We start from the raw sequence: 15125 nt of genomic DNA, 5'->3' as shown, positions 1-15125 counted from the left end.
GTTCGTATTTTTGTTATACCGGCTTATATGCTCCAAGTATAGCAAATTTTAAAACTTGACTAATTTTACGTTTTATCACTTGCATGTTTTATAGGTCATCACATGCTTTTTACCAAAAGTCAAATCCAGCTACTATTCAAAGTTGTTTCCCCTTTTTTTGAACCAAAATGAATGGCTTTTGCGCAGGCCTTGTTTCAATTATTAAAAAGTATTGTGCAGGTTTGTTGGGTCATGACAAATATGCAATATTTTTTATAATGTGTGATACATATACTATTCGATTTGAAATTATTCAAACCAAATCACTATTTGCTTCGAACCTACAATTCACTATTCACACAAGCCAAGTAAAATGTCTATGAACATATGACAAAAAAAAAAAACTTGAAGAAAAAGTTACGTTACCAATAATCAAACCTATAATCCTTCGCTCCGCATGTGGCACTAAATGATCCTGCCACAAGAACGCATATGTTCTTCAGCAATCTTTTTATGTATGCCATTTTGCTACTGGCAGTACTCGAACCTCAGACTAGGTGTTCTCAGTTTTTTTCATTTTTCTCAGAAAAGTAAATTTACAACTGTTCAATTTTGAGGCCTCAATATCTCTGCCGCTAGGGCAGGCACAGCAATAATTTTTTGTGCAATGCTGCAATGCTGGTTAACCTCCCTGCCGTTCTTTTCTTCCTATTTTCCTTCCTTTTTGCAGTGGAAACCTATACCTGTACAGAATTTAGAGCAGAAGTGTTACTAATTAAATACTCATCAAAATTGTAACGCGATTCCAACTACTTTTGAAACTGAAAGGTTCATTTTGCTGTAAAATAACCAAGAAAGTCCAAAAAACAAAAAAAAAACCCTCTTGCATGCTTTCAATCTCTAGTCACTATACTATGTTGGCATATCTGAAATATCATGTTTAATTAAAAGCACTTTTTTTTCTATGGTGGCCTTAAACACTAGGGGGTGAACTTAAGTTATTTCAGGAACAAAATGAGTTACAGGAACAGTAATTACATATTTGAAATCTGTAGCAGAAACCACATAAGCCTGTGCACTTTGATCAATATCACTGAAAAAATAAACAAAAAAAAAGTCTAAGATGAGTCTGCCCTCAAGCATATAGATATGCATTTTTTGTGTCAATTTTAAAAATGCAGAGATTTGCTTAGAATAAAATAATTATTTAGATAGTTGTTAATTACTGTTGTTTGATGGCACAATAGATAATAATAAACAGGGCAGAACGTTATGCTTAATGCATGAGTCAAAAGCAGAATGAATAAGGATTCAAAAACTTGTGGCAGTTTTCAGAACTTACAACAATTAGCAATTTAATTTGCATCCTATTGAAATTCAGCATTTGCTGTACAGCTACTAATGATCAAGAAGAAAGGCACGTTAAAAAAATTGTAGAGCCTGCTTGAAGCAGTTCAAGCTTTATGCATTTAGCTTTATGCTGCAAAAGATGTTGCAGCTGTAGTTATCCTAGAGCTCGAGAAATTGTCGCATCAAACAAGCATTGCGAGTAAGAGCTTGTTTTTAGAAAATTCAAGAAAACAGATGAAGCTCGTTTCGAGCCACATGTAACAAAACATATTGCAGTATTTTTGTTAGCTGATTAGTCCGACTGATGCACAAAATTTATTGTACCTTTTCTCAAAAACCAAAAACTGTATGATCGTGATATTTGGCGCGCTTATTCGACATGATATTGGTATTAATCTGAATCTATAAAAAGTGACTCTTAAATTTATGTAGAAAAAAAAAAAAAAAACGTGTTGCCGTCAGTTGTCGGATGCCAGGAAAGAGACTTTCCCCATCAATCTTTTTTCTTATTTGCAAATTAAACAGCTTTTCAAAGATTTAGCTTCAGACTATCTGGAAGGAAATTAGGTATATTATCAGAAAATTCGAGCACAATTGCTTAGGTAGTTCTTCATGAAAGGTAGATCAAGTTTGGAAAGTTTTCAAAAAAACTGATTGTGAGAAGAATGGGCCTTTGTATAAGAAAACAGGTGAAATGGGCTCACAACCAACAACAATAATTCTGCTACAAATGCAATATGGTGGGAGATCTAGTGAATACATTGAACCATTCTAGCCATAGTTACTTTTAAAAAAAAAAGCATAAATGCGGAAACAATGATGGAAAAGAGTCCGCATATCTATCAGGGGATGCGATCTCTGGTACCATTTTTAAAGGGCTTGAGCATTATAACGTGCTTGCTAAAGCATGGGTTCACTCCTCGGAGTGTGTATTATTTTTTAGTAATGAAATAAAAATTTGCTTTCTTAGTCGACCTACCCTACCATACTCCTTTAAAGGGCTCCTAAACCACCCAGAGGTCGAAATTCAGTTGTGGAGGGAAACTGTGGATGAGTGTACGACGAACACGGAGCCGTGAGAATTTCTGAAACTGTGCCGGAATAGCGGACTTGGAAACGTTTGATTATTGAAACCGCAACGATCACTCCTTTTTCTCTCTCTTTCGCTACCCCTTCATGGTATCTTCTTGCCAAGCGCCCCCCCAATCTTACGTGGCATACATCATCGCTGACACGCTGCTTGAAACACTGCCGACTTGTGGCTGTTGCGACTCCGTCAGCTGCGTGCTTGTTGGCGAATCGCGACTGCCATGCCGGTACGGACCCTGCGTTGCGCGCACGCCTTCAAAAAGATCGCCAACATGATGGACCTTACGGGGACAAGGGCCGCAGTAGCGCTAGCATTGTATGTCATAGTGTTTATCTACCAAATCTGCTGATAACCGCAAGGGTGTATTTAGAATGTTATTTCATGTGCTATTTTAATCAACCAGTATTCTGTCTCTTTGCTATGAAAATAGTCAATGAACAAGTTTTTACAGAATGCTGAACAGCATGACCTTATTTTTGCATAGTCAACTGAAATAGGGAGTGCTCCTAAAATGTTTGGTTCCATAAGGTTTGCAATAAAATGAAATATTTCTAGCTCTGAACAAGAGCCCCAAAATAATTATTCATGTCCTTGAATGTACGGTAAATGCAACTTGCTTTCCTTCAGGATGTGAAGTTAGCTGCTCCGGATTGCTCCAAAATAGAAAATTTTGCTGCCCCAGAGTGCTCCAAAATGCAGATTTTCCTGCTCCAAAATGTAAAAATTTTAGTTCCAAAAATTATTCCAAATCAGCAGACCTCGGTAGCATCACTGTATTTGTTTCTAGCAAACTTATCCAAAACAAATAAATTTGCTCAAGCAAGAAAAGTGGGTAATGGGAAATGTAATGGGTAACGAGGCTTTTAATTACTGTTTTGCTTGTTTGCATTTTTTGTCTGCATTTTTTGTCCAATGTTTGCTGCTGTTATGCAGTCTGCTTGTACAGGTATATAATCTATACTTATTAGTATTCATCCCACAGGAAATGTGTGGTGTGGGCAAAATGCATTCAGTCATTCATTTTTGGATGTTTCAGAACAATTGTCATTTGGGCTAGTTATAATTGGTAATGCATTTTTCAATGGACGGCGCAAAAAAAAAAAAAAAAACGGGGAATTACGAGTATTACACATCACACAGCGCTGTGTGGTGTCTAGTACTTCCAGTGTCCTCGCTTTTTATACTGCCCATTACAAAATGCATGGAGATGTGTCTTGCACCACGAATAACTGGTTCACAGTTGGGCTAGCAAAGTTAGTGGACCTTTTGTCAAGGCGAGTCTAGCGTGTCCTCGAATTGGTTTTTCTGTTCCTTTCTTAGCACCAGGAAGCACATTGCTTGGTCCAATCTATGGTTCTCTCGGTAGAAAGAACTCTCAAACAACACCGAAAAGGTAAGCATTTAGTACCTACTAGTATATTGTGTGTTTGTATTTGACTTCACCTAGATTATCCAAATCTTAGTTGTTTGTGAAACTTCGTGTTTTTAATACTTTATTTGCATGATATGCCATAGTTTCTCACTGCATCATTCAGTGGGAAATCCAGTGCCCCAGTCGGTGTCATAATTTATGTTGTACATTTCTGGGAACCAGACCACGAGCTGTAATGTTAGTGTGAGGTTTGTGTCCCTTGATAGTCCTGAGCAACCCCTTTAATTTATAAATATTGTGTTGGTTTAGTAAGGAGCTATGAATATATTGGCCAAGCTCAGATACAGGAAGTTCGTAGAGATAAGTGGTATGTGTGAATAGCTCAAACTTCTACAGAGGGCTGCTACTTGCAGTTTCTGAAAATGACAGTTGACCGGTGTTCCCATAGATTCCAGCCATACGGTGAACCTTGCACATTATTTCTTGGCCATATTATTTCCCACTGAAATGATTTGCTCTGTCCTTGTAAGTTTCAATGATCCTTTTTCTAACTGAAGTTGTTTCATCAAAATAGCCAAAATGTAGACTTGGCTACAAGTTAACCAGTGGAGACAGTTATTGTTAGTCCATAAAATCGCAGCGAGCCGATTGAGGAATTTCACAGTTTAGCACCAGCAGTATTTCATTTCTGAGTCGTCTTTGATTTAATCTGCTTGTATAATTCCTCAGTTCACTCAGAAGTACTCTTAAAGAATGCATTGCACCCAGCTTGTTACACCTTTATTATTGGGATCTTCCATGATGAAAAAACAAGAACATTCTTATAATAATCAACTCTTGATATATGTGCTGCTTTTGCTTGTCCTCATCTTTTTAGCACTACTGTCAAATTTGTTCGTATAGAGCCCAGGTACAACGAATCCTGCTTTATATTGATATTTAAAGCTGTAGTATCATTATTTATGTGAAATGTACATTTTGTAATGTTCTGTACTTTAGATATATTGAATTTACCAAATCCATGAACACAGTTGTAGACAATGACTAGTTTGTCCGTCTTTGATACGAAATCGCTGGTGTTCCTCGCACTGATGCCCTGAGAATTCACTTTGAAGATTTTGTCATTGTCGATGAGGAGGTAGCAGTGATGCAAGTCGGCTGGATGTGAAAATTGTTGCTGACGGGTTGGTTTCTGGCGACATGGAAGACAAATAACTGCCATTTGAAAACGTCACCTGCACCCAACATTTGCTCGAGCTATCTCTGCCTCCACATGTGCTGCAACACTTTGTTGATATCCAAAATAATGGACTTGAATTGAGAGTTGAAAATGCAATCAGCATGGGTGTAGCAAGGCACACAGTGCAAATCAAGCTAACCTGCAAATAACTGCACATTTCACTGTACTGACTGTACCATTGTGGCAGACCAGCTAGCCTGAATTTCTACCTTGGCCACTCTTTTCTTGCTCTAAGGTGACTTACAAGGTCCACCTTGTACAGCCAGTTAAAATCCACCACATTGACATTAATGTGGCAGAAGCAGCTACCACAGCTGAAGGGAACTAAAGAGCCGAGAAGTTGCAAGCTGAGTAAATGCAACAACTTGATAACAATTAATATTAACCCATGTCAACGTTAACAAAAGTGTGAAGGTACGGCACTCATTTGGATGAAAAATTCTTGAATAGGAGGTACTGTTAGAGGCAACTTTATTACAAATGGTCTTTTTTTTTTTTTTCAAGGCAGCTGCCCTCAAAACGAACACTGGAAGTCAAAACTTTGGCTCTATCGACACCCCCTGTTCAGATTTTTTATCGCTTTAAGCTTTTCTTCGCCTCAACTACAGCCTTATTTGCGCTCGCACAGTGTTTCAAGACACAACTAGTGATAGTATATTTCAATCTGTGACTTATTTTGTGTGAACAACTCATTTGCATAAACTTAGTTGAATGCATTCAGTTAGTTTGCTCACAGAAGGTACCATTTTTTTTTTGCTTTAAAATGCCCAAATATAGCATATTGTTTAAACAATGGGTGTAATAAGCTAGAGATGCATGCATAGTACTATTGTGTTGAATAATAGTTGGTACATGTATGATGTGTTTGGAGCTCTCTCGGCCAGTCTGATAGCACACATTTAAGATTCATTTAAGAGCGGAAAAAATGAAAATGTTTGCAAACCAACAGTGCCCATAATCCCCTCTTTTCCGCTTTCTGTCACCCGTTTTTTTTTCTCGAAGTGATGCTATTTTTCCGCTGAGCTGAACAACATTCTTTCCCTTTGGCTCAAAGGGCTTTTTTGTAAAATACTGCAAGCAGCCTTTGAACAAGATGATGAAGATCGTGAGCTGGGCTCTAAGCTTGCTCCATCCACTGTTTAGATTTTGGTCCTCTTTTTCATTTTCACTCTGTACTATCTCTTTTTGTATGGCTTGCAAGAACAGAGGAAAGCTAGTACAATACTTCATGGTGATTTTTTGTCTGTAATGCTACATTTTTATGAGCCAGAAGTGGAACTAAGGAAATTGATGTTTATAAGTCTTATGAAAAGTTTTCTTCTATTGCATTCCACATTTAGGATGAAAGTTCCTGAAAATTTAGCCTTCATTCATACTTGCACAGCACAAATTTCAGAAAGAACTTCAGCAAAATTAACCACAGTCTTTGGCTTCATTTTTGGTTGGCCTTGCATGGTTGTAGTAGTACAAGGAAAGGGCCAGGACACTGAACAAAGAAGTAACGTTTGTAAAAACTGATTGCGTTGAATGCCCTAGCCAAGCACTGTGCAACTGCTTACTGTGGAGAAGCACACTGGAACACATGATTGCCAGGAAGAAAATGCATCCTCATTTGAAGTCACCGTTCATCCAAGCCACGCCAATTGCTCTTAATTGCAGCGAGCAATCATGACATGCTCCACACTAGGAAACGTAGCTTTATGCTGGGTTTTTACTCTCTGAGAAAGACTTCTGTGGAGTAGTCAAAGCATTGTCTTAAACCCTTTCATATGTTGTCTTTGTTCTTTCCTTCTACCTTTTGTCATTCCGATCAGGTGGGCTTCTGTCGTACTTTAAACTTTATTGTAGTATTGTTCACAAAAGTGTAATGTGGTGCCAGATATGACAGGTGGATTACAAAAAAAAAATATTGTGTAAGAATGTGTAATGTGTGACAGAATGTTACTCTATGAGAAACTTATAATCACACATTTGAGTTGCATATTGTGATGGTTCAGGGATCTCAGACACGGACACGAAATATATATCGACTGGAAACAATCACAAACACTCTGATTGGCCAAACACTACAAACATCACGAAAGTCCTTACCCTATGCTTTTAACCTACACAAGCCTGACAATCCGTGCGTCCTGAAATAATTGTTTGTCAAACATCACTCACAGTACCAGGAGCTTGACGAAAGACGCACGAAGTGGTAGAATCACTAATCGTACCCATGTGCACGATGATGTCTTGCGTCGACGCACGAGCAGACATCGAACTGCTCATTTCCCAACACTCAGGCCACGTTGCACGCGACGTGGTACCGAGGCCGTGCTTCCAGTTCTGGCTTGCGACAGACCCGCTTGTATGTGGCACCATGACCACGATCTCCGCCGGTTGTGCCGGAAATGCTTGGATGTGGCACCGAGACCACGATCTCCTCCAGTTGAACAGCTGCTCGCCGGACTAGCGAGTCTCCCGACCCGGCGTCGCAGTGCTGCTTTTGCGGTGAGAAAGAGAGCAGCTGTTGTTTCCGTTCAATCGGCGGAGATCATGGTCTCGGTGCCACAGCCAAACGGAGCTGAAGCTGAAGCCCGAAGCTGAAGATGTAGCCTCGGTGCCACGTCGGGCGCAACGTGGCCTGCATGTTGGGAAACGAGCAGTTCCACGTCTGCTCGTGCGTCGACGCACGATGTCATCGTGCACACGTGTATGACTCGTGATACCACTGCTTCGTGCGTCTGTCATCAACCTCTTGGTACTATGAGTGACATCCGACAAACAATTATTTCGGGACGCAATGATTGTCGTGCTTGGGTGGGCTAGGAGCATAGGGTTAGGACTTTCGTGCGATTTGTAGTGTTTGGCCAATCCGAGTGTTTGTGATTGTATCAGGTCGATAAATGTTTCGTGCCCGTGTCTGAGGGACCCGAACCACCACACATATATTTCAGTTTTTGTTCATATATTAAATTTTGGCTTATCTGGGGAGGTCATCCGTATTTGTGCAAATATGGCATTAAAGTGAAAACACTTTTGGTTTAGTATATTTCTCATTACTTCATTTTTAATTTTTTATCAAAATGTCTAAATGAGGATCTACTGTACATACTAGAATGTTTTAAGACTTGACGAATGCAATTTTCGGGAGCTTTCAAAAAATTTAGAAACCTTTTGCAAACACTAGCAGACTAAAAGGTACATTACACCACATAGTGTTTTTAAATGATAATCCACGTCATGCTTCAATTATGTCAACAGTTGTTGTTGAGAACCATTGAGAACGTATGCATTCCGCAGGGCTACATTTTTTTTTTTTTCAATTCTAAGGAGAAAGGATAATTCTGGAGTTAACATAGTGCTATTCTTGCAGAAAGGCCATGTCTGCATGCTGTACACAGTGATATGGAGGGCACACAACTATTTTTGTCAATCCTAAATGTAGCCTTCTGGGTGCCTAATCAGCTATTGCTTTCTAAAACGAAAAAAAAAAATATGATACTGCAGCATTGAAGGCTGTGCCAAACTAAGTGTTGGTGTGTTGTGTGTGTGGTATACAGTTTTTTTTTCTATCTTTTGTAATCAAGACCAGCGCCATCTAGTTGCAGCAGACTTGCAAGTAGCACAAGTGCCAAAAAGCAGAGAAATCTCGCCAAAGGGTTAGTGCAACTTATCCTGTCTGTCTCGATTTTCTTTCTATTCATTGTCTTGCATGCATATTTTGGGGAGGTCACTGTGCTGTGGAAATTTAATCTGGCAACCTTACCATGAAAGTACTGGGAAAAAAAACTGAGATAGACATGTTGTACAAAAAGTGCCTTTATATTTTGTCATTGTGGGTTCTTGCATCTTAGGGCAACTGTAAAACTGCTGTTAGTATCAAGAAAACTGTTAATGTATCGAAGTGGGTAGTTTTTGGAAGTGTTTGTTCTCTTTACACTCTGTCAGAGAGCTACACTTTTTAAGCTAAAGATAACAAATCTACGTGTTTTTATTGCAACAGTTACCGAAATGAGAATAAAACTTCGAAATATTCAATTCCAATTGATGAGTATAAAACATGTTTGTTGCAAAATCTTATCTTAATGTAGGAAAAACTAATGTGTCCTTTAAACCTTGTATGGGCTCATAGTTGCATAAAAGAAACAGCAGATATCAATTGAGGTGTATGGCAGATAGCAAAATTGTGTGGGAAAAAAAATTTATAGAGCATCTTTAACATTACCGAGTAAATGATTCATTTAGATCAAACGGCAGCGGTGTCAAAGGAAAAAAAAATTACGGCATATTCACGGGGTGAATGATGATGAATGGGCGAAGCTCCGGAGGGATTCATCGGTAAACTGTGAATCTTCCGTGTAATTCGCCCAGTCGATCATCATGTAAAGACGTGAGAAACGCTGTGTGTGTATATACACAAATCAACTTTTATTTGTTCTTAGACGATGGATGGCTTGCGATGTCCCTTGCCTCGCGCGCTCGCACATCGGGATTCTGTCTGCGAGCGCGCGCTGCTGCCGCCTTGCGCTCTCTCCGCTGTGCAGCCTTATCCATCCGGCGACTCCGAGCGCGCGCCAACAGCGAACGGATTTTATTACAACGCTCCCCCTAGCGTACGTCGCCGCACTAAATCGAACGATTGCCTTCAACCAATGACACGCGCCATATGTGACATCATTCCTATTTTATAAGATCTCGCGTCTTTCATCAACTACAAGTACCGCTTTCTAGTTTATAACATCTTGCATCTTTTCATCATCAGCCACAAGTACCACCATCTAGTAAACACTACAAGAACTAAACGAGAGGTGGCTACATACAGGAGACGGTACCGCCATCTAGTGAACACTGCAAGAACTAAAGTAGAGGTGGCTACATACAGGGGACGGTACCGCCATCTAGTGAACACTGCAAGAACTAAACTAGAGGTGGCTACATACAGGCTACAGGGGACGCACAGCCCACGCCCTAAGGAGCTTCGCCCCTAAAAAAAACCAGCGCACAAATATTATATAAACTGAAACTAAACAAGTTTTATTGCGGCAAAAAATTGTAAAAAATGTATCTGATATTCAACATTTATCCGTTCTGAAAAAACAGTTTCTTGTATTCCGAGTCATCAAATATATCATCGTTCACCAATTACCCAGTCAGTACATATTAAGAATGGTAAAAGCATACTAAAAAGGAGGACACAAAGAGGGCACACACACACATAATGCAACTTGTGTGTGTGTGTCCTTGCTTTTAGTGTGCTTTTACCGTTCTTAATCATGAAATACGAACGTGCCCAGATGTCCTCCTCAGTACATGCTGGGGGAAATATTAGTAGTCTGTCTTAATATGTCCATGCATATCTGTTTCAGTATGTGACAATAGTCTGTGTCTATTATAACTGTCAAGTGAGTTAGTGTTTAGTATTCAGCCTTAGGCTCCTTTTGCAATGCATGGAACCATTTCATTTATGCTCCATTTCGTTGTTTGCATGCCTTGTCACGCAGGGCACATGGAGCCCTTTGAGAAAAGTTTGTACAGTACTTACGGATTGAAACAGGACAGTGTACGGCTAAGTAACCCACATAATTTCCTTTCCACCGTCTTCAGTTCGGGTCATATCGGCATCTTTTCAACTCGAACGAGTGGACCAGAGCCAAACTTATGCTTAGAGAGCAGATTGGTCGCGACGGTTATCACGAGCAATAGCACATACCAGTCATGATACCAATGTCTGGTTTGAATCCATGAGTGCTGTACATCAAGCGTGCTGACTGTTCCGTCACCTGCTGCTCGTTGGCACGATGGGAGCACCTAACAAAAAAAAATGTCATCGCCTGTTGGCTGTTATTAAATTCTAAATACTACACATACGTGAACGCACCTGCATGTATCTCTACACATGATGTGCAAAAGCAGTGGTGCAGTCAGCATAGGTATTACTGTGTACAGGATGTAGCCGTTAAACAGCATGAGAGTTGTATCATGCCGATATGTGCAGCCAAAACATGCTGTCATGATCAATGTCGGATGGCACGCTACCTAATTATTCATTGATTACTTGATCACAAGCTAAACAATTATTTGTTCATGATTGGGTCGAACCAAACTGCAAAGATGTGTTATAATGTTCAGCTATATAGATGATAATCTTATTATCATTGACAAGTCATGTGCTGTGCAATTAAGTGAGCGCATTCTAAATGTGTCTAAAGCAAAAGGGATGGGACTAGAATTCAATCGCAAGGTATCTTGCTTTGATAATTTGCAGTTTCATGACACATCTTTTTTAAGTTTCACTGCGAGCATGTTTGTGGGCAGTATTCTTCGGGTTCTTCAAAACTAGTTCTATTTCGTGTTGGCGCATTCGAATAATGTGAAACGAGGGGAAAAAAAACTTGTACGCATAAGATGAGCATTGTTTCTAGCTACAAATTGATCATCTCAAAATGGCAAGGTGATTCATACGTGTCGTTGCATCGGTCTGTTTGCATGGCAAAAAAAGATAAATACGGATGTTCTCCATCCATGATAAATGAAGAAACTGGAAATATTGCAGTTATACCTTGTATGTATAAGAAGTTGCATAAGGACTGAGGAATAGAGGGAAGCGATGTGGGGGTAAGGTTGTGTTTTCTGCCCCAAATAATCTTAGTCGCATTTGTTCCATAGTGCACAAAAGGACTCAAGGGTCTGCATAGGGCAAAATAAAATGGGGTTAGAGGCGTGCCAATAGACCATTTTAAGCAATACCAGAAATACCCGTGGGCGCGCAAAGCATGATAGGAATAGTCTGTACGTTGAGTGCGCCGGCTGTTCTGTCACCCTATGCTTGTTTGTGCTGGGAGCACCGAACAAAAAATTCATCACCTCTTCTTAACTATTATTAAATCATAAGTACTACACATGTCTGAAGGCACTTGCATGTATCTCTGTGCATGAAACTCGAAAGGAATCATGCAGTGAGTGTAGGTGTAACCGAGCGTATGTATACGGCTTGATACGCATGCGAGTTGTCGCATGCCGATACATGCAGTCAAAACGAGCTGTCGTGAGCAATGTGAGCTGTAACACCGAATTAATAATTATTCAATAATTACTTATTCACAAACTGAACAATTAATCATCTTTGATGAAGTTTAACCCAACTGCAGAGAGGTGTTGGTGTTCATATATAGAGATTATTACATGTGTAGTGGAGCATACGTACCAACGCGTGCACGCCTTCGGAAGAGCATGAAAAACCCCGTGCTCTGATTGTGCGAGAACCTGTGCCGCCTTTGCCAGACTTGCCGTACGGTCATATTTCGTCTCAACCTCGTTGCGACTTCTCCTTTTGAATAAACATCATCACATTTGGTGGAGGCTGCTGAGATCCCTAAGCAGACCTGGAGCGCCGCTCTCGCAAGTTGGCCGAAAGACCACCGTACAACATGACTGACGCAGTCGCCAACCAGCCCATCCCAGCACAGCCAGCTCCATCGGCTGCCCCGTCGACCTGCCCCGGCGCTACCCGTCAGCGGGACCCACTAATCTTTAGCGGCAGTGGTAAGAAAGACGTCGAAGACTGGCTCTCCTTGTACGATCACGTAAGTGCCAGCAACAAGTGGGACGACGACTCTAAGCTCGCATATGTTATCTTTTACTTGACTGACATCGCTAAGCTATGGTTTACCAACCACGAAACCACAATCGCCAGCTGGTCCACCTTTAACACCCTCGTGACCGAAGCGTTCGGCGACCAGAGGTCCGCAAGCTCCGCGCTGACCAGTATCTACACCACCGAGCCCAGCAGCCTGGCGAGACGTTTACTAGTTATATTGAGAATGTGCTCGACCTATGCAGGCGTGTTAACCCATCTATGCCTGAAGAAGAGAAAATTCGACAGATTCTCAAGGGCATCGAGGATGGCGCATTCTAGATGTTGCTGGCGAAAAGCCCGACCACGGTGGCAGTCTTCGTAAGCCTGTGCTAGAGCTTCGATGAATTACGTCGTCAATGTTCCATCGCTTGACAGAGTATCCCACCACCAGATTCGATCTCGGCCGTCGCACTCGCAAATGGCAACGTTCGCCAAGGAACTCTGTCAAACTAGATTAAAGACTTCATCAGGGAGGATGTCGCCCGACAGCTCTCCCTGCTGCTGCATAGCAACGCGCCCACCACAAGCCTGCCTTTGACACTGCAGCAGGCCATACGCACTGAAATTTGCGATGCCCTCCCACAGTTCCGGCCCCTTACCCATGCACTTCGGTACCATCTGATCTCTCAACTGCCGGCTATGAACCACCTGCGCCACCTTCACCTCTCAGCTATGCAGCTGTGGTCGCACGGCCCCCACCGCATCCAGTCTCCTAATCGGCTCCACCTCCTCAGCCTCGCCTCCAGTTTACAGGCCCCCACCTCGCCTTTTCCATCCATCTAATGAGTGGCGCACCCAAGACAACCGTCCTATCTGCTTCGCGTGTGGCATCGCTGGCCACATTGCACGCTTCTGCCGCCTCCGTCCCACGCCTGCAAACGCATACTTCGGAACTCCTACCTACGCGCCGCAGCAGGCCTACCGCGTCTGCATATGAACAGAGGCACTCAGACTCGGATCGCCGTCTATCAACTGCTCGTTTCCCATCCCTTCATCGCCGATCGTCCGTACCTATGCGTCGTCGACCTCCTCCTGAGAAGGGAAGCTAATCAGTGCAGTTCAGGAGGCAAGAACTGCAACTTGTGCGCAATTCTCAAGGCCTCCATTTTCGCCGCAAAATGTTGTCGATGTTGAGGGAGTCGCCACACTAGCGTTAATTGATACCGGGGCTGCCGTTTCTGTGATGAACGCAAAATTTTGGCGGAAACTAAAGAAAGTGACCACATCTCTCTGTGGCATGGTGCTGTCCACAGCTAGCGCGCAACACATTCATCCCTCGGCTGTGTGTACGGCGCGCGTCGTCATCCAAGATGTTTTGTACATTGTCCAATTTTTTTCTTCTATCATCTTGCTCTCATGAACTTATCCTGGGTTGGGATTTCTAATCACGTCATGAAGCTATCATCGATTGTTCCCGTGCGAAAGTGTCCCTTGTGCTAACATGTAAATTTCCATCGCCTGACCGTTCTCCTGTGCTCTGCAAACTCATTGCTGACGACAACATTACCTTGCCTCCCGAAGCTTCAGTTCCTATGTGTGGCGCAACCTGACCCCACAGTGGTGTTAACGCCATCTTCGGTTTTCACTGAACGCAAGGGCATCGTTTTCCCATTTGCCGTTCTTACAATTGCATCTGGTTTAACTGTAATGCTAGTTACCAACCACTGCAACTAACCCATTGGCTTACTTCGTGGCGAAACGTTAGGATATGTACAGCCTGCCGACCATATCGATGATATTATTCTTCCCGACGAAACCCTCATGTCACATTGCCGCAATCACTCATGCGTCAGAGCCATCAAGTTCATCAGCCTTCGACAATGCTATTGATGCAGACCTTCTCCCCTCGCATCGCCGCCAACTTAGTGCTCTTCTTAACAAGTTTCACTCTTCTTTAGACTTTCAAGAACCTGCTTTGGGCCGCACCACGACTATCACTCATACTATTGACACCGGCTCACATTCGCCTCTGCGACAGCGTCCTTACCGCGTTTCCGCCAAAGAGCATTGCGTCATTACGGAGCAAGTAGATGACATGCTTAAACGTGGAGTCATACAGCCTTCTCGAAGCGCTTGGTCATTACCTGTAGTTCTGGTAAAAAAAAAAAAGATGGCACCGCTCGATTTCGCGTGGACTATCGCCGCTTAAACTAGATTACAAAGAAAGATGTCTACCCGCTACCATGAATAGACGATGCTCTTGACTGTTTACAAGGCGCCGAGTACTTTACATCCTTGGATATGCGTTCTGGGTATTGTCAGGTGCCAATGGCTGAATGTGATCGCCCTAAAACAGCTTTTGTAACGCCGGATGGCCTATATGAGTTCAAAGTCATGCCATTTGGGCTCTGCAACGCGCCTGCGACATTTGAGCGCATGATCGATACCATTTTGCGTACCCACAAGTGGAAAACTTGCTCGTGTTACCTGGACGACATCGTAGTCTTTTCAGCTGATTTCCCGACGCATCTTG

The 15125-nt window shown here is 42.1% G+C and overlaps 1 protein-coding gene across 5 annotated transcripts in view; it reads left to right on the top strand.

Moving 5' to 3' along the window:
* LOC119161482 (rac GTPase-activating protein 1) overlaps positions 1-15125 on the top strand; it is a 109259-nt gene that overhangs the window by 85415 nt on the left and 8719 nt on the right. For 4 of the 5 annotated variants that reach the window (XM_037413980.2, XM_037413979.2, XM_037413981.2 and 1 more), the window contains 2 exons: positions 3740-3812; positions 8604-8675. In XM_037413980.2, coding sequence (XP_037269877.2) covers positions 3740-3812; positions 8604-8675 — 145 coding nt within the window. The remainder of the gene's footprint in view (positions 1-3739; positions 3813-8603; positions 8676-15125) is intronic. The other variant, XM_075879200.1, reaches the window with a different exon arrangement.

The sequence above is a fragment of the Rhipicephalus microplus genome, chromosome X, assembly GCF_043290135.1.
Source record: "Rhipicephalus microplus isolate Deutch F79 chromosome X, USDA_Rmic, whole genome shotgun sequence".
Taxonomy (NCBI): Eukaryota; Metazoa; Arthropoda; class Arachnida; order Ixodida; family Ixodidae; genus Rhipicephalus; species Rhipicephalus microplus.
The sequence above is the reverse complement of the archived record's forward strand: the minus strand, read 5'-3'. Positions and strand labels throughout refer to the sequence as shown.